A 19,838-nucleotide genomic window follows, 5' to 3' on the forward strand; every position below is an offset into this window, starting at 1 on the left:
ATCACTGATGTGATCCAACATATCTGGCTCAACTTTTTTATGATTTTTAGTTTGCAATTCTTTTGTCTCTTTGCTTAATTTAATTCCGAAGTATTTATTTATTTGTTTTGAGATACAGTCTTGCTATAACCCAGGATGGCTTGTATTCATAATCCTCTTGCCGCAGCCTCTCTAATGCTAGGATTGCAGGCATGCCTCAACATATCTTGCTGTGCATGTGTGTGCATTAGGAATTGTGTACAAGCATGTACCATCTGGGCTCAGATGCACATGGCCCTATGTGCAAGTTGGAGACTAGAAGTCCATGTTCTATCTTACTCTGTTTTCTCCTTCTGTGAAGTACAAACATAAGGGTTCCTTGGAAAGTCAATTGGATTATGTTTTGCTGGGACAAACATGAAGGAACGTTTAGCTGAAGCAGACACAGGAGAGAGGATGTTCTGCTAAAACAAGCACATGAAAGGACACATGATGAAGGATTCTTTTTTTTTTTTTTTTAAAGATTTATTTTATTTATATGAGTACACTGTAGCTGTCTTCAGACACCAGAAGAGGGCATCGGATCCCATTACAGATGGTTGTGAGCCACCATGTGGTTGCTGGGAATTGAACTCAGGACCTCTGGAAGAGCAGTCAGTGCTCCTAACCACTGAGCCATCTTTCCAGCCCGATGAAGGATTCTTTGCTAACAACACACACACACATGTATTGGTTTGCCTTATGTTGGGTCGTTGAGCTCCATTTGTCAGGACTCCATAGAGAGAAATGCACCAAAAAAACTTCTGGTGGTGTGCTGCTTCCTTGGGCTCTGGTTGGTTGGCAGAGTGATGTCAGCTGAGACAGACACACGTTCTGAGGCAAGACACATGGACACATGATGTTTGGAGGATATAAATAGAACTCAACGGACAGTGATGGAGACTGAGCTTGTCTTGCTTATAGAACTACCTGTTCAATGCTCCTGGGTCTCTGGGTCTCTGATCTTCACTTCCCTGAGAGAGGCACAACTGTGCAACTTCTCCTGCCGTCCCTCCTGCTGACCCCAGCTGAGGCTGAGGGCTGGCTGTATCTGCTAGGTAGCGCCACCACTGCCGATTTGTGCTTGTTATCCCAACTCTACCAAACTGGACGGCTTGTGTATCTGTGAGGTGTTTGCGAGTGGCTCGAGCTGCCACTGCCTGCTAACCTGAGAACTGAACTGATTTCCAGACAACGTAGATGAGAGTTGCTCGAAAGAACCTTTCTAAACAAGTCCACTCCCCTTCCCCATATCCTTTCTTTTCCACCATCTCTGGTGGGTGGTGGGCTAAAAGGGAGGTTAAAGTATTTGAGAACCATCATTAAAAAATAAAGATTGAAAAAATTGAAGTTACACTTCTGAGACAGGGTTTCTGGTTGAAACCGGATCTCACTTCTTGGCTAGACTGGTTGGCCAGGGAATCTCCAGGACCCTCTTCCAAACCTCCCCAGAACTAGGATTACAGACACGTATCACTGTGCCCAGCTTTTGTGCGGGTGCCAGGGATCTGAACTCTTGGGCCCTCAGGCTTGCATGACACTTTAGCAACTGAGCATCTCCCCAGCCCCTCGCATCTGATTTTTTGTTGTTTTTAGAAATGTAACTTAAAATATTATTTGTATATTGAGTGCATACTGGTATGTGCATTAGAAGGTGTTGGAGCCTCAGGAGCTGCTGTGACAGACAGTCGTGAGCCCCAGACATGGGCCCTGGGAACTGATGGCACACTGCCCTTGCCAGCGTGTAAAGCAGTGACCTGAGCCCAGAGCACGTAGTCAGTATTCGTATCTTGGTCATCTGCATTTGGATATGACTGGGTCCTGAGTTTCTTTCTTTTCTTTTTTTGAGACAGGTTCTTACTGTGTATCCCTGGCTGGTCTGGAACTCACTATGTAGAGCAGACTAGTCTTGAGCTCAGAGACATCCACCTGCCTCTGCTAAGTGAGTGCTGGGATTAACAGTGTACACCACTGCACCCAGCTCCTGTCTGAGTTTTTGACAACGAGGAAGCTGGTGCTGTGGGCCTCAGGGAAGGGTTCTGAGGGCAAATCATAATGAAACTCAAAAGATGGTGGAGAGTTTGCAGAGAGGAGGGGCAAGAGTGAGGACGCTGTCACACGAGCGGTCTTTAACCATTGATTAACTGTGTCTTAATTCTGGATGTGTGCTACTGTGGCTATGAACGCCTTGAACCCGTAGGAAGCAAGTTCTGCGAGTCTGGCTGGCATCAATACTCCACTCTCTGCAAATTCCTCACTAGCTCATATGCAGCAGTTTACCACATGGATTTGATCTTGTTCTTAGGAGCCTTAAACCTGACTGCGCCTACATTCATTGTTCAACTCCTTCCTTCAGAATTTGGGGCGTGAAATATTGACGTTCTGAGCTCAGAAGCCTCGAAGACTAAACACCTTGGGAAGGCCGGGGAGGCGGGCCTTGAGCTATGAGCCAATTTTGCCTGCTGATGCAGCTTCCGCCGGAGCCGAGCGGAGCCATTCTGGCTCTGAGCAGCCATTTGTCAACTTGAACAGGGAAATGAATTTGTCAGTCTTTGCCTTTGCCTTTGACTCCTAGAGGGCTTGGACTGATGACTCTGGAAATTTGGCTGTTGATGGTGGGCAGCCCTCAGTCACAGAATCATCAGACTTCAGAGTGTAGGGAGATGGAAATAGAAATCTTTGGTGGCATCAGCCACCTTGCGCTTCTCCCTGCACAGGCCTCAAATTCTGTCCCTACCACTAGCTTACATATCTAGAGGGAAAAGTGCTCTCGTTACTTTTAAATGTTCTTTAGGTACATAGTGTGTCTATGTGTGTGTAAGTCAGAGAACAATTTGCAGAAATTGGTTCTTCCTCAGCCATTTAAGTCTGGTCAAGCTTGGCAGCGGCTGCCTTCACTTGCTGAGCTCAGATGGTCAGTCCCTAGCCTAGCTCTCTCTCTCTCTCTCTCTCTCTCTCTGTGTGTGTGTGTGTGTGTGTGTGTGTGTGTGTGTGTGTCCGCACATGCACACACGCACATTGTTGATGTGAATTCCATTTTAGCTAAAATCAATGAACAGGGAGTAGCTTTCCCTGTGTCTGAACACCCTCTCGTGTTGCTTACTAAAAATGTTTGACTCTCCAAGCCAGCTGTGAGCTTGTTTGAAGGGAAGAATCCATTGTGTTAGTCTTGGTAGGATATGTATGACATAGTGCATAGCAAAGGTTCTTTGAATTCCCCAAAATAACTGTAAACGAACCCATTAGTATACTTAAAAAGACTGCTCTCTAGGCTGTATGTTCCATTGGAGGACTGCTTGAGCAAAGCAAGCCAAAGTTGCTGTGTCCCTCCAGGTTTGGGCCTAAGCTTTGGCTTGGAAGATCAGAGCCCACATCTGGCCAAAAGGTTCTGCTTTTCACTGGCCCCTGAGTCTTACATAGTGTGTATGAGGTCGGGGGAGTGAAGGTGGGTGTCAGTCCCGAACCTTGTCCAGGCTTCTTGTGTTTTTAGTAAGGAAGTTGTTGAGACTAGTTTAGGGTCAATTAGAGGAGTCTTGGGCTAAGGAGGATGCTGAACTTGGGTAATAGACATGGGGAGTTAGCCCACGACTTGAGATGGAAAAGTCTGGGTTACCGAGGGTTCTGATCTTTCCTGGGAGGGCATGCGGAAGTTCTGAGTTGTCTCTGTCCGTAGGCTTGATCTCTCTCTCTCTCTCTCTCTCTCTCTCTCTCTCTCTCTCTCTCTCTCTCTCTCTCTCTCTCTCTCTCTCTCTCTCTCTCTCTCTCTCTCTCTCTCTCTCTCTCTCTCTCTCTCTCTCTCTCTCTCTCTCTCAAGAAAGGGGTGGGGTCCGTGCCGAGCTGTGGCACGGAGGACTCCAGGCCGGCAGGGGGCGCTGCGCCTTGCGCCAGGCTTAGCTCGGCTCCGGGTCGGCAGAGGGCGCTGTGGCGCGGGCGGCGCGGCGGGCTTCCGGCAGGTGGCGCCGTGGCCTCGGGGCCCAGGCCGGCGGGCGGGCGGCGGCGCGGCGCTGCGGCCGGCGGCTCGCGGCCCCGGAGCGGCGGCTGCGCGGGAGGTGGAGCGCCAAGCGGCAGGCCCGGTGCGGGCTGGAGCGCGGAGCGGCGAGCGCACCGGCCGCGGCCGCGCGGAGCCCGCCATGACGGCGCGAGTGTGAGTCGCGGCGAGCACCGGTCCAGGAGAGCGGCGGGCGCGCCGGCCTCTTACCCCGCAGCGGCCCGGCCGGGGCCCGTTGAGCAGCGGCCTCGGCCTCCGGCGCAGCCCGGAAATGTCCGGCAAGATCGAGAAAGCAGGTGAGGCGGTCGGGCGGGCGGGCGGGCGGCGCGCCTCCTTGGCTTCATGTGCTCGACCCCCTGTCCGGGCCCCAGCCTGGCAGTGACGCCGCGAGGGCCATCTTTGAGCAGGGCCTGCCTGGCGCCGGGGGGACCCGTGATGCTAGCGGGATTCTGGGGGAGCTAGTGGAGGTCCCGGTAGCCTTGTTCCCTGGAACCTCCCACAATGGCTGGAGTCCGGGACCCTTAGAAGGCCGGGCCCCGACCGCATGCAGAAGGACAGGCGCGCTCTAGAGGTGATCGCCAGCCCAGTTATAAAATGTGTCACTCCTAATGAGCCTCGAGTTTAACCACAAGTGTTCACTTCGGTGGCTTCAAAGGACAGCAGGCTAGGGTGTGTTGGAGCGATGTTTCAGGGAGCAGCCAAGTTGTCCTCCGATATTTCTTCCTCGCTCTGCAAGCAAGGCAAGTGGAGAGCCATAGGGTTTGGGGGAGAAGGTGGATGCGATCTTGATGCAAACCTCATCTCTTTGTGTGTTCCTGGAAATCTTGGGGAGTCGCCTCCCAATTCTTCTCCCCGCCCCCCAGCTTGCATATTCTGGGAGTTAGATACTCCCGAGAGTCAATTACTGTTGTGCATATGGGGCCCAGAGCTTAATTAGCCGTCAAGCAGGGATTCCTTGTATGAGAGGGCGGATTCTTGGCTGCTAGGTGAGGTAGGCAGTGGTCCAGGGCCTGTGTTGGGGGTTGTCACGGTGGGGATACCCAGTTAGCCTGGAAACTCTGTAAAGAAGGCAGAACCTGAAAAGGTGTTCGGCAGCACTAATGTTTGGAAGTTGCCGTTTCATAGGTGGACTTGGGGATATTTGGATTTGTATTAGCTGTGAACCAACAAGCAATGGCTGTAACTTTTGCAGCCCTAGTTTCAACACAGGGCAGAACGTTTTGGTTCTCCTTATTGAGCATCTGTTATGTGTCTTCTCTGTGTTTGGTCTCTTGGTTGTCTTGTTTATTAAAAATACTTGAAGATTGCCTACCGGAGTGTGGTCTCTGTTTTAAGGACCCAGAGAGGCTCAGTGAATTTTTGTAGCCCACCCAGCAAGGATCATAGATAGGGTATTGACATCAGCCTCTGACAAGAAGCAGGATACCATTCTCATGGCTGGACTGTTCCTTTGCAGATGCTGTTTCTGGGGTGTTTGTCTCCTTGTCCTCTTGCCCGGAGGCCTTGTCTGGTGACTATGAGTCGCTTTCCTGAATACGTGCTGCTCTGGAATTATCTCTGGCCCATCTGCGCAGCACTGCTTATGAACTCTTTACAGTGTCTCTTCCGAATGACACTGTTGGGAAACTTGGATTATTTATTTGAAAATAGCGTTCATGTGCTGGAGAGATGGCTGGGCAGTCAACAGCACTTGTTGCTCTTGAGCACCCAGGTTCAGTTTCCGGCACCCATGTGGCATCTCACAACTCCAGTTTCAGGAGGTCTGACCTCAATGGGCACCAGACACACATGTGGTGCACCGACATACAGACAGGCAAAACATTGTTGTATGTAAATGAAATAAATACATCTAGATACATTTTAAATAGCATTAGCTGAGTTTTCTCTATCATTATGAAGAATTTGGAACCCCTGGAAGCACAGGGGCTGGCATGTGCTGTCACCTTGGGGCTTCCTTCCACAGCTCAGAATGACAGAGCCTTCTACTCAGCGTCTACCCCAGGCCCTTTCAGCAGCGCTCACGCCTGGGTCTTCCTAGGCCACTGTCCTCTGCTAGGGCTGCTGCAATGCCCTCTTTAGAAGAGCTTGTCTGAGAATTGGTAGTGGTATCTTCCCTGCCAGACCCATGAAGATTCTGAACCCAGTTGTGGAAGGTCCTGGAAGGCCTGTTCACTAGACCAGGAAAAGAAAGGCTTTTTTTCTTTCTTTCCTTTTTTAAATTAAAATTTTTCTTTAAATCCACCCTCCCTGTCACCCCTACCCATAATCCCTTCCCCACCCCTTCTCCTCTGAGTAATTGGAATCCCCCTGGGTATCACCCCACTTGGGCACTTCAAGTCTCTCCAAGGCTTTCTTACAGAGGGAGAGATGGCGAGAGGGAGCTGCAGAAAGGATGGGAGGAAGGTGCCTTTGGGGAGAAGCAGCTAGAGGTGATAGAGTTCTTGGGTGGCCATAGCTGGGACTCACAGATGAGATGACAGGAAGGAACCCTCGTGCAGTGCTCTCTGCTGTGGTCTGCGTACCCTGCCGGGGAAGATTGGGGTGTGCTTGGGATGAGGGCTTCCCCTCTTGGAGCTACTGTGGGTCATCCTCAGTGAACATGGTGTGCGTTCCGCCAGAGTTCCTGTTTGGTTGTGAGGTGGGCCTGCTGTTAAGCGTGAGCGATGGTGTGCTGGAGAGACACCTTTATTCAGCCAGGTACTGGTCTCTAGTGACTGTGGAGGAGCCCACACCCACTAACAGTTGCTGTTTTCTGTGCTTCAAAGAACAGAAGTGTTGCCAAAATATGCCTGTGCTCCTTCACCCTCCGAAAACAGGCTGCTGGGTTTGCTTCTCAGGTTTGGGGCTTGGGTGGGGTCTAAGGATTTTGAGTGAGCAGAAATCTTACACCCTTACCCTGGTCCTTCTAATCAGTTTGCTCTCCCTGTTCGCTTTCACTAACCTCTGGGAGGAGCCTCTGGACCTGTCATCTTGTGGCCTCTGCCTGTGGCATCAGAAGTCATACCACTCCATGGAGGCATAGGAAGGCAGCATTAATGTTCTTCTATTCCAAATGCCCAGGGAGGATCAGGATAGTCTCTTGCTGAGTTGAGGGGACTCTTGCTGGGCTGTCAGTTAGGAGGGTCAAGAGGAAAGTTAGAATGAGGATTTACTGTGATCAGGGGCTGAGCGAGTTCTCTGGGAGATGCCTACAGCTGCTTTGAGGTTGCAGTAGAGGACTGGGCAGAGGCACATGGTGCACGCGTTACTGTCTCTACTTGTTTAAGCAGTCATGGTGGTTCTGCTTGCCCTCATCTCTTCCAGCAAAGACACGAGGGAGGAGAGCCGATGCCCCCAGATTTCTGGAGTTTAATGCCATACTGGCAGTAATCAGCTGACTTTAGCCCACTAGGCTCTGTGTGTTCCCAAGAAAGAAAAGAGCTGTTGGTCAGTACTTAGAAACCAGGAAATTGCTCCAAAAATCTCAGGTTTCTGGTTCTCCCAAAGACTGAGAATCTCTGGTAATGCAGAGCTCTCTCTCATGTTTGTACCTACATGTGGGAGCTGGGGTGGGGGAGCTGTCTGCCCGGTGTCCCTTCCCCTTTCTCTGTTGGCCACTCACTGAGGCCCCTTCCCACTTGGACTGCTGACGTTTTCGAGCCTGACTCTCAGAGATGACTCACAGCTGTTTACTTGTGACGTGGACTTTGCCTCCTGCCCCATTCCTTCATTGATCGCTTCCTCCATTCCTTCATCTGGCACTGGTGAAGCACCTGCTGTGCCATGTGCTCTGTGTAGCTCTGGGGATCGGGACCTGCCATAAAGACCACTGTCTTGTGTCCTATGTATCAGGCTAAAGGATCTGAGTCAGGCTGTCAGGTGGCTGTAAACTCCCTCCATAGCAAGGATCCTGCTGAGGGGCAGGGAGTTGCCTTGTGGGGAATGAATGGCCTTCAAGGTCACTGAACTGGTGGAGGGGATCCCTGTAGGTCTACTCAGCCCCTACCCCTGCCTGCCCCACTCCACTCTGCTCCATTCCTTCAGTAGCCAATCACCTGGGGCCTCTGGGAACTGGAAGGTTCTGTGGTGTTCTCATCCCTTTCCTCCCTCTCTGACCCAGCTTAACCACAATCTGCTCATAAGCTTCATCGTTTACCAAACTGTCTGGCCAGTGCTGGTACCCAGGAGCTGCAGTGAAGTTTGCTGGGACTAGTGGGATGGCCACAAGCTCCCTCAACACACCCACTGACAGAATAAACATGGGTGTCAAAGTCCACGTGCTGTGCTTTTCAAATGCTTACAGGTACTTTTGTTACAAGCGGGAGGGGTTTACAATGGAACTTGTTACTATGTGTCATCAGAACAGACACTGAAAGTCAGGCCTCTGCCTTTCTTAATGGGCAGGCACTGGGTACTGACCTTTCTTAACCAATCAGCTTCTACTTCCCTTTCCCATAAGTTAGGAATCTTTGTGGTTTCAGTGTTTCGGGTTATTGACACAAATTTTGTAGCTCCAGGTTTTTTTCATTGACCTGCCTATTCAGTCTTTTCTGTGCACCTCCCTGGCAGACACCCTGTCATGTGGGATGGTATGTGGAGCCCTCTGGAACATGGTCTTCCCAAGGCGCTGTTTGTCACAGCTGAGGTGAGGGAAGCTGATCCTCATGCTGCACCTGTGGAGAGCAGAGGCCCAGGGTTTTGGGTTACTGCCCAAGATCACACACAGTCTTAGGGAAGTAAAATGGGGAACTGACCCCTTTCTGCCTGTAAGATACACTGTAGAATTCCAGTGTCTGAGGGACAGGGCAATGTCTGCCCCAATTTTAGTTTATGTTTCTACATTTCTTTTCTGATCTTGGGGAAAGAAATGGCCCCAAACCACCAAGTTAGTTAGTGTAGACCCAAGCTGACCCTGGGCTGCTTGCGATTTTTGTAACACTGACCACATTTGCAGCACTCTAGGGAGGTAAGAGGTAACTTGTTTTTAAATAGCCGCAGCAGACCCCAATGCCTCCTGATCTCCTGTGCAGCTGCTGGCAGGCAGTTTGAATGGGATTCCTTGTAGCCAGGAGACGATAGCTTGGAAAGATGACTCACGTATGAGCTTGCAGAAAAACCATTTCCCAAATTAGCCCAGATTGCAGCTTGCTCTTTGTGCAGGCTGGGTCTTACCTCAGTCCAGCCACTGTGTTGCCTGTTGCCATAGTAAGATGACACAGTGGAAAGAGGAGAGGCCTGGTCACAGTGTGTGCCACACCCACGTGACCCCCACCCCCTGCCTTGTTGCTGGGACAGGTGTTCCACTGACAGTCACCCACTGCACCCCAAAGGCTGGATAATGAGTAAACACACCCACAGGCTATGAATTGGAAAAAGAGCTGTCATCTTCTGGGTTTGTCACCTGCTTGGTCATTTGTTTGAGATCATCTGAAACTTGTGTCCTTGGGTGATTCTTTCCCTTCTCAGAGCTCTCACCCATAGGCTCCTGGAAGGACCGGGTCTCTGAAATTAGGGTCCCCTGACTGCCATCTAAGGCAGCAGTCCCCTTTACCCAAGAGAGAGCAATTGCAGCTTGCTGGGAATGCAGCCCAGCAGGAGAACCTCTGTCTAGCCTGCACAAGATTTGAATCTCAGCACTAGAGTAACACAGAGTGGGGAGCCTGCCTTGACTTCAACTCCTCCTGCCATGTTGTAGCCCTCGAGGCTCCTCAGAGGTCCCTCCACCAACACTGGCCACCACTAACACGATGGCCTCACAAGCTTCCTCCACCAAAGTTGACCTCATGATGCCTAGTGCTTTCTCTTCCCTAGCAGATAGTAGCTTCTGGGGAAAGACTTCACACAGATACCTAAGTGAGCAGTGGTACTGTTTAACTGTTTCAGAATCCAGAGCCCAGTTTCCTGTCAGCAGGTTAACAATAAATAAAGTCGTAATAGAACCTTAGGTCCTGGGAGGGATATGCCTGTCCACCACTGGCTGGCTGCTAGCCAACTCAGCACACAGTAGGTACCCAGTCCATACTTACTCAAAGAATGAGTGATGGCCAGGGTATGGTAGGGTGGTGCAAGTCCTCGCACAAGGTCAGAGCTCAGCGCTGCTGATCCAAGTGAAAGCCAGCCAGCCAGCCAAACAGACAGACAGACAGCAGATGTAGTCAGTGCATCACACTGTGAGTCTGGGACTCTGCTTTCAAGGCGTCGACTGTTTTTAATCCTTGCTGGAGATCAAACCAGAGCCTTCCACGTGCTAGGCAAACGCTGAACCACTGAGCCACACCCCAGCCCTGATTGACTTTAGGCTACCTAGGTGGTTTCTTGGCAAGTTGGTAGGCCTTGTCTGAGAGGGGTGTCCCGTGGATGGGGCTGTGCTAACTATGTACATTGGTCAGGGTTTTTGCATTTGATAGCGCTGCAGTCAGATTCCCAAGCTGCTATGGGGCTGAGGCCAGAGGATGGAGAGTGCCCAGGCCAGCCTGGGCTACCAAGGGGCACCCTGCCTCAAAGAGCCCTGAACACAAAGACAAAACACCCCACAAATTCCCAAGTCTTGTGTGGTGGCATGCCTTTATCCCTGGTTTTTGGGAGTCTTGGGTAGGAGGATCTGTTGTGCCTAAGAGTTTGAGTCTGGTCTGGGCAGTACAGTGAAACTTCATCTCGGAAAAAGAAAAGGGAAAGAGAAGCTTGCCATACACAAGACTCTAGGCTTGGGGCTGTGGAGATGTCTCCGTAGTGAAGAGCCCTGGCTGCTTTTGCAGAGGTCCCAAGTTTAGTTCCCAGTACGCACATGATGGTTCACATCTGGGACTTCAGTTCCAGAGGATCTGACACCTGTCTGGTCTCCTTGGGCACAGTGTGCACCTGGTGCACAGACAAAATACTCATATAAATAAATCAGATAAATAAGTCTTTAAAAAACAAAAATCAGACCCTAAGTTCAAGTCTCCCATTGCAAGAGGAAGAGCAGATTGTCAGTGTTTGGTCAGGGTGAGGCAGAGCTCCACTTAGCTGGGTAACATGCACTCCAAGCCCTCATTTTAGTTAGCGCTTGATTTGCACAAGGGTGAAGAACTCTGGGGTAGTGGTCACCCTTCACAGAGCAGTTACTGTGCTGCCATTTACCAGCAGAGGGGCTGCCAACCCTGTGCAGGCTGGTACCCATAGCAAGTCCCTAGTAGGTGCCCTGGTGGCTACTCACTAAGCCTTTTCAGTTGCCCTTAGAACGTTCTTTAAGAGCACGTCTCAGCGATGTTTATGGATGGCTGGAGGTTCCTGCTGTCCTCAGGGCCTGGAGAAGGTGGACTCTGCCCCCCTGTCATGGGGCCTGAGTATCTTGTATGAGATGCAATAAGGGGCTGGTCTGATGGCCTAGACATCCTGGGTCTGTGGTGATAATTCCTTCTTCAACCTCAAGTCCTCCGTGCTGCCTACCAAACACATTCCTACCCCTCTAGCTAGCCTGCTGCACCCATTGGTACTGAATGACTCTCTTTGCTTGTCCCTGCCTGCCAGAACCACAGTCATTTCACTACAAATTAAGTTTTGGGTCAGAGCTCCGCCCTACTTTGAAAGCGTGGAAATGGAGCCTGCTGGCCCAGAACAAGAGCCCGTCTCAGTTTTTACTTTATAGCTTCGAAAATATTTTATTTGTATGTGTGTGTACGTGAACTCATGTATGTGCACCACATGCATGCATGAACACATGTAAGTTAGAAGAGGGTATCAAACCCCCTGGAATTGGTTGTGAGCTGCCATGTGGGTGCTGGGAACTGAAACCAGGTTCTCTGTAAGAACAGTAAATGCTCTTAATCACTGAACCATCTCTGCAGCCCCCACTTTATAACTTTTAGAAATGTTCGCCATTGTTCTAGTCTGGCTCCCAGGCCACAGCAAGATGGCTCAGCAGGCCTTGTCTCCAGGTGTGACATTTTTAATCCCTGGTCTCCAGTGGTGGAAGGAGAGACCTGCTCCTACAGGTTGTAAACCTCCACATGTGTGCCATGTGTCCTGTAGACATACATAAATGTAATAAGGATTGAAAATGAGGCAGAGCAGGAGAGTGAAGTCCCTGTGTTCTGGGAGTGTGTGTGGAATGAGAAGGCGGGACAGCTGAAGCACCATGGACTTCCCTGACCTGGAACAAACAAAGAAGATTCCTGACTGGAATAATGGCAGTATTTATTTGCTGGTTATAGATAGTCCCATGTGGCTGTCCTCCTTCAAATGACTGGTTGTGAACAGATAGATGGATGATTGTGTGGGTGCCTTGGAGTCGATGTCTGTCAGGCCCCTCCTTTCAGTAAGTAAAAATAATAGTAGCAGCTAACAGTCATTAGGCACTCACCACGTGCTAGTACCAGGCGCTGGCGAAAGCATTCCACACATGTGACTTCATCCTCACAGTGCAGGAAAAGGTACTGTACTGTTCTGCAGAGTACCACAGGCTGTTCTTGGAGATCTGGAGCAATTAAAATGCACACACTCACACAGGGAGTGGGGCAGAGGTAAAAGCCCACGGGCATGCACACTACTTACCCAGATCTCTTAGCTCTGTGACGTGGGCAAAGATTGCCTTATATGTTTCCAGGTACCCCTCTGTCCGAGAGGGGACTGCTACAGAATTATGGATGAAGGGCAACAGACAGCTTGAGAAGACACTGTCCTATACAGGGGGGTCCTAGAGCCTGGGAGAAGTGTTACTCCCCAGCCCCAGGCTGCACCTCTCTCTTTCTCCCTTCCTGTTTTTATTTTTATTTTTATTTTTATTTTTTTATATTTATTTATTTATTTATTTATTTATTTATTTATTTATTTATTTATTTAGAGATAGGGATTTGCCATGTTCCTACCCTGGCCTTAAACACACTGTGTAACACAGGCTGACCTCAAACTTACCTGGTCCTCCTGCCTCAGGCTTTAGAGTTCTGGAGTCACTGGTGCTTACTTCTGTGCCCTGTTGAGATCAGGACCATGTGGCCTATGCTGGTCTTGAATTCACTGTATAACTAAGTCTAACTTCAGGCACACCTAGTCATTCTGCCTTTTATTCCTAAGTATTGGGCTTGCTGATGGTGTTTTAGTAAGGCTGACAGCCACTAGCCCCAGGGACCTTTCCCTCTTTACTCCCCCAACCTCAAGCACTGGGTCATAGGCTTGTGCCCATGACCACACCTGGCCTTTTATGTGGGTGCCGGAGACCCAAGCACAGGCCCTCATGCCTGAACTGCAAATGTTCTTACCTACTTCCTCAGCCCACAGATGTATGTGGAGCCCTCTGTAGCTTCCCAAGTGTTTCACAGATACAAGTCTTTTTTGTCACTTTAGGTTTTGTTGACTCTGTCTTGCCTAAGGTGTTGGGACTGCACAGCATTGTTCTGGGTGAGGGAGGTGGTGGCTAGTGTCCACTTTCTCTTATGTGCCAGACACTGCTAGGAGTTGGACCTTCAGATAGGTGCTTGATTGGTGCTCTTCTTCCTGGAAGAAGCTTTCTTACAGCTGTGGACAGGGAGGTATGGTTAGGGGAGGTACTGGCCTTATGTAGGCACACAACTGCAAGGAACCTGGTTTTCCCTTCCCTTGTATCTAGACTCTGGGTTCAGGACTCGTCTGCTGAGTCACAGGGGTGGCGCAGTCACCGCTTTGACCCTTGCTTGGAAACAGCTCAGCTTGGGACTCCCCTGGGGCTTTCCTGCATCTCAGCAGGACTAACACCAACTGCACATCTGCTCACACACTTGCAAATCAGCCTGTGGGTCCTCAGCTCAGAAGTGGCTGGAAACATTGCAGAAAAGCAGCTTGGGAGAGGAGTGGTGCAGGAAGAGTGAGAAGTGGTGGGTGTCACCGAGCAAGCGCCCGCATCCTGCCCTTCAGAGACGTCCAGGAGTCCATTAGCCAGTGCCTGTGTGCAGGAGGCTGAGCCTTTTGTATATTCCTCTGTGGTAGAGGTGGAGCTCCTTGGGACCCTGGGACTGCCCCAGTGCAGTGAAGTCAATACCCTGTGAGCTCTTAGACAATGACCGGCCAGCGGGTACTCAGAAGCAGCTGAGTGTGGCCTGAGGGCCGGGAGCCAGATTTTCTTTGCCAGCTCTTCCAAGTGGTGGCTATGGGATCTCCCTCCTTTCAGTGGGCCAGCCATTTAGTATAAAGGAAATAGTCTCTGAGCCTTCTGATACTTCAGGGTTCTCACTGAGTCTGAGCACTTGAGAAGTGTTGAGTGGACAAGGGCCTTATTTTTATTTAAGGCCCTTCTGCCCTAATGTAACATGTCTTTAAAAATATTGATATTTCCCACATCAATCCTCAGAGGAAAGAGGGCTCTGGCTCTTGGGGTGCGCCCCTCTTCCCCCTGCTTCTCTTGGGAAGGCTGCCTCCCAAGGTTGAGATTGGTTAGGGATGGTTATAGTTAGGCAAAGAGGAGCTGGGTCTCACTGAATTCAGTCACATATGCTGGCTATGCTGCAGGCAGGGTGAGGACAGTCCTGACTGCTATTCTAGTCTAGAATGAGCTTGTGTGTGGCAGGAATCAGACCTCAGCAGTTGTGTTCAGTCCTAGCACCTGATTCCCCATCCAGCACTGCTCCAGATCAGGAAACCATCCTGCAGTCTTACTCACAGTCTGCTGCTTTAGTTTTGTGATTGGTAAAATGCTGTCCATCAGGTAAGTCTCTGTCACAGGTAATTTACCAATGGCATCGAGTGCCCTGTAAGGGTGATCCCTGCCCTGTATTTTCCTCCCAAAGTTACCTGTCACAGCTACACAGACTCAGGATTCCAGTATCCTGCTCTGCTTTGCGTCTTCCTGGGCCTCCCAGCCATGTGCAAGTGGGTGTGGATACTCCATGCCTCAGGCACACGGCACTGTGCTGTCTGAAGGAGATGAAATTGTTCAGCCCAGACTCTCATCACTGGGTCCTGGAGCTGCAGGACCTCTCTCCTTATTAGCATCATCTCAGTAGTCTGTGCTTCTGCCTGGACTTGTCCAGAAGCTTAAACATACTCGTTCTCTGAGGTCATCAGAGAACCAAAGGCCTGCATCAAAAGCATGCTGTTCTGCGTGGTCTGGCCTTGTCTCTCTTCATCACCCTAAACGAGCTGTAGGAGCTGTTGTGTTTGAAGCAGAGGAACTGGGCTAGGAACCTGTACTGTATCCCACTCGGGGCTGCAGGCCAAAGTCCTCAGGTCCCAACCTGATGGGGTGAAAACGCTTTCTGCTGAGGAAGTCACATAGGCTGAGGCCATCGCAGAGTGTGAGGTTACTGTTACCACTGACTGGGATGGATGTCTCCAGGCAGTGCAAAGGAAGGGCCTGGTGCTGTAGGTCCCCTACATCCTCCGTGTCTCCTCTGTGAAGGGAGGCTGTGGTCTGTGTAGGTCTGCTTTGCTGGAGTGTGTGTGTATGGTCATCCCCAAGGAAATTTAATACTCACTTGTCTCCTGCTGTGAATCCCACCTCCTATGTGCACACTTTGGCTCTTTAGGAACTCATGTCCCCTAGTTCAGACTGGGTTCAAGTGGCAGTCCTCATGAAGCCCTGAGGATTGTCAGCATCCCAGGAATGGTGTAGCCACCATAGCCAGGTCTGTGTGGGCGAAGGGAGCTTTCTTCTTCTGAGCAAGAATGCTCTAGACCTCATACTGTAGAGCTCTGTGTTTAACATGAGCAGATCTTTTTTAACCCTACCATAGTCAGGATGCCCAGCCATTCCATTACCCAAAGAGAAACTTCCTGCGAAGTCTTTAGGTCAAACTCTTTCCAGCCTCAGTGACCACCAAGCTCTCTGCCATCTGTCCCTGTGGAAATGTGACCTTGTGACCAGGTCTGTGAACATGGGGCTCTTCACTCTGCACTCTCAGCTTGCTGTGTTTATTGTGCCTTTTTTATTGTTGTGTTGTATTCCATTGTAGTATGCTTGTTCATCTGTTGAGAATTTGACCTTGGCTGCCATCTCGGTTTTTCTGAGGAACAGATAAAGGATGGCATGGGACCAACAAAAGTAACTTTATCTTTAAAAGTGCTGTCCACACTCAAATTGACATTTCTCCAAGAACTATGAAAACAGAACTATGAAACTATGAAATGAGCTCGTGAATATGCACAGAACTATTAATCACCAGGGAAACCTAATTCATACAGTGAGAACACACCCCACCCAAGGATGGCTCCTTTCAAAACCCTGGGGAGAATAGCTTGTTAAAAAGTAAAACCTCAGGGTTGGGGATTTAGCTCAGTGGCAGAGCACTTGCCTAGCAAGCGCAAGGCCCTGGGTTCGGTCCCCAGCTCCGAAAAAAAGAAAAAAAAAAAAAAAGTAAAACCTCAAGTTGGCAGGACATGAAATCTAAGACCACAAGCAGATTCACCATACAATTCAGAAAGCAGTGTCTTAGAGTGCTCTCTCTGTCCCCTCCCTCCTCTCCCCCCTCCCCCCCTTCTCTGTCCCCTCTATAGTGTCACTACTCTTTTTTTTTTTTTTTTTTTTTTTTTTTTGGTTCTTTTTTTCGGAGCTGGGGACCGAACCCAGGGCCTTGCGCTTCCTAGGCAAGCGCTCTACCACTGAGCCAAATCCCCAACCCCTAGTGTCACTACTTTTGATCACCGAGAGGTAGAGGCAACTCAGATGCCGTTCAAGAGTGAATAGATAAACAAGCAGTTTGTCTCCATTGTGGACTATTATTTAGCCTTAAAAAAGAGAAGTGCTGTCTCATGTGCTGCACTGAGGGCATTGTGGCAAGTGCAGCAAGAAGTCAGAGAAGCAAGCACCATGTGACTTCCCTTTCACGGGATCTAACTTAGTAAAAGTCAGATCGATGAAGCAGAGTGAGGCAGAGGTTAGACGAAGGAAGAGGCGGAGTTGGTTAACGGACAGTTCATTTTGCAAGGTGAAGATCTTGTGTAGCTGGTGGTGATGCAGCATGGGGTTTGTGGCCAATCTAAACATAGCAAGTGTCAGGTGGTCACTTTAAGCACATTTCACCACAGCTGCTTTAATGATACTCTACCACAGGGCTCTATCTTCACACTCATTGGCTTCAAAACTTGCTGTGGAGGGGCTGGGGGATTTAGCTCAGTGGTAGAGCGCTTACCTAGGAAGCACAAGGCCCTGGGTTCGGTCCCCAGCTCCGAAAAAAAAGAACCAAAAAAAAAAACTTGCTGTGGATACAAAAGTGTTAGCATTTATTTACCTAAACGTATTTAGTCTTAGAAGTATCCTTACATAATAAATCATGTCAAAACAGTTTTAAAAAAGAAGTATGTGGTGGCTACATTAGTGGCCGTGTGTAGGGCTGGATGGGCTGTTATCTGGGCTGAGAGGGGCACCAGGTAAAGGACCCTCTGTGTACAACAGCTCCTGTGCTGGGGCCTAGCCCTTGAGGGACTTGTGTGTTTAGGAAGCCTTTAAGTCAGATGAGGTTCTTGCTAACATGTGTTTGGGCTTTCCCTCTCTAGTAGCCCAGCCCAGCCCCTCGTGGGGTCAGGCTCAGACAGTCTGTGTCCCTGCCGTATAGCTATACTCTGAGGCCACAAGAGCTAAGGATGGCCGACAGAAGTCTCGGGGTCTGAAGATGTAGCTGGACCTCACCCTGGGCTTGCTGTAGTTTGGCTCTGCCAGCAGCTATGGAAGCCCAGACTTCTCAGGGCCTGCACACTGGGCAGCTGCTCTGGTTGATGGTACAGGCGGCAGGCACTGTGAACCTCTGGCAGGGTTTCAAGCTTTGGCCACATTCCTAAGAAAATATGACTGGCTCATGGGAGGGGCAGAGGGAGGGGAACCTAGACAGAAGCAAGGCCAAGGCTTCCTCAGAAATTCCAGCCCTCCCGGGCCTGTTAGATGGACAGCACCTCACTGAGCTCAAATCTAAGATTACCAAAATAGAGTCTCTGGCCAATGGGCATCATTACAGGTTACCGTGGACCTGGTCCCAAGTGATAAGCAGGGCTGGGTATAGACATTAGCAGAGCAGCAAATGTAAGGTTCTTTCATAGCATTTCTCAAGAAACAAATACTTTAGCAGGGGGGATTGTAAAGCAGCATACTTGGATTCCAAAGTTAAGCTTCGAGAAAGTATGTATCCAGGGACACACTGGAACATGATGATGTCTTCTGCTGAGTTCCAAGTGCCTGTTCTGTAGGAGCCATGTCAGGAGGAGCTTGGATACCTACCCAGATCAGGGCTCCCTGCTGCTGGAGCCCAGGCTGGCTTTGGATCTCACAATCCTCCTGTTTCAGTTTCATGGTGCTGGGATCACAAGCAGGTTCAAGCATTGGTTCAAGAGCTGGGTTTTGTTCTTTGCTTATAAATGTTCCTCTGTTATGGCCTCACAATAAGAAATCAGTGAGGCCCTTGCTCATGCAGACCTTCACAAATGAGTGTTTACTGCTCCTCTTGGCCTGCTCCTGATTTCCTCGGGGTGACTGTTCCATAACCCCACCCTATCAGCATCCTGGGGCAGACAGAAAATACTGTCACAAACATGAACACAGCTTGTATTGCAGAGGGACCAGGTTCCTTTGAGAGAACCAGCTTAGAAATATAGGCTTAGTTCTGGAGGGGTCTCATGAGAGTCTGTGACATCTCAACTCTGTTCTTCCCACAAACATTTGCTGTTTCTACATTCCTTCTACTCCACGCTGATAAACATCAAAATCTGGAAGAGTTGGATTAAGAACATTGAACATGTACAGACAACTAGAGTGCATCCTCCTTATGTGAGGTTAAGCAATCTTAACTTTATATTCTTAGAGTGGACGGAAACAGGAGTAGAATTTATGTCAAATTATGTCTCTTAAAATATGTGTGTAATGTTCTTAATAACATATAGTATTTTAAGTGTGCATGCGTGTGTGTGCACATGCATGTGCATACATCTCTGCATGTGGAAGTCAGAGAACAACGTGAAGGTAAAGGGTTAGTTCTCTCCTTCCATCGTATGGGTCCTGGAGATTGAAATCAGGCTGGCTGGATCATTGGGGCTTCAGGTTTTCACCCAACAGCAATACCACTGTCCCTCCTGACAGCAGTATTGGGAGGACACGAGTATGTGACTGTTATCATTCTGCTGGTCCAAGGGCAGCTTCCCACTGCTGAGATCAGACCTCCGGTGCCTTCCCCATTCCTCTCCACAGGAGCGGTGGCCAGGGTGTGTCCTTCCGTAGCAGCATCACTGGGGAACACATTAGAAGTGGGTGACAGAATGCAGCCCTGATGGCACGTGGGAGACCTAAGTAGAAACCCTGCCTGTCACTGAAACCCACCCTGGTAATGTGGAGAAGGAGCTTGAAACATTCTCCCAAAGCAATTGCAGCCTAAAGATGATTCTGAGAGCGTGAGCAGGGTGAGCAAGGCCTGCTTTCTTTAGTAGACCACAGGGAGAACGCGGCAGCTGTCTAATTAGCTCTGACAAGAAGGTGGCCGGGAGTTTAGCAGCTATGAACAATCTCTGATGCATCTCCCACTTAATGCATAGTGTGCCTTGGGATATTAGTTAATTAATTAGGATGATGTATTAGTCATCATGATAAACAAGACATTTAAAAACTAAGCATGCAGTTTGAACTCAAAATTTAAATTGTGTTTGAAGCCACATAGCACATCGGCCCTTTCACAGTGTGGTGGTAAACACTGACAGGCTTCTTCCTGTCCAGATGCTCCCAGAGCCCCACTTCCTCTCAGCCCTCTGTTGTAGCGTCTTCACCCTCTTGATCTCTCCAGTTTGGAATGTCCTTGGATGAGACCTCTAATCACTTCCTGGGCAATCTAGAGCCTCTAGGGCAGTGGTTCTCAACCTTTGGTTCACAAGCCCCTCTGCAAACTTCTATCTCTAAAAAATTTACATTATGATTCATAACAGTAGCAAAGAT

The 19,838-nt window shown here is 49.7% G+C and overlaps 1 protein-coding gene across 24 annotated transcripts in view; it reads left to right on the top strand.

Annotated features, from left to right (window-relative positions):
- The first annotated feature begins 3,982 nt into the window (after positions 1-3,982).
- Rapgef1 (Rap guanine nucleotide exchange factor 1) overlaps positions 3,983-19,838 on the top strand; it is a 117,819-nt gene continuing 101,963 nt past the window's right edge. For 23 of the 24 annotated variants that reach the window (XM_087654194.1, XM_087654195.1, XM_087654204.1 and 20 more), the window contains exon 1: positions 4,025-4,302. In XM_087654194.1, coding sequence (XP_087510320.1) covers positions 4,278-4,302 — 25 coding nt within the window. In that variant the 5' untranslated portion in view covers positions 4,025-4,277. Of the gene's footprint in view, positions 4,303-19,838 lie in introns of all 24 variants that reach the window. The other variant, NM_001427397.1, reaches the window with a different exon arrangement.

Source organism: Rattus norvegicus, chromosome 3, assembly GCF_021556685.1.
Source record: "Rattus norvegicus strain SHRSP/BbbUtx chromosome 3, alternate assembly SHRSP_T2T, whole genome shotgun sequence".
Classification (NCBI taxonomy): Eukaryota; Metazoa; Chordata; class Mammalia; order Rodentia; family Muridae; genus Rattus; species Rattus norvegicus.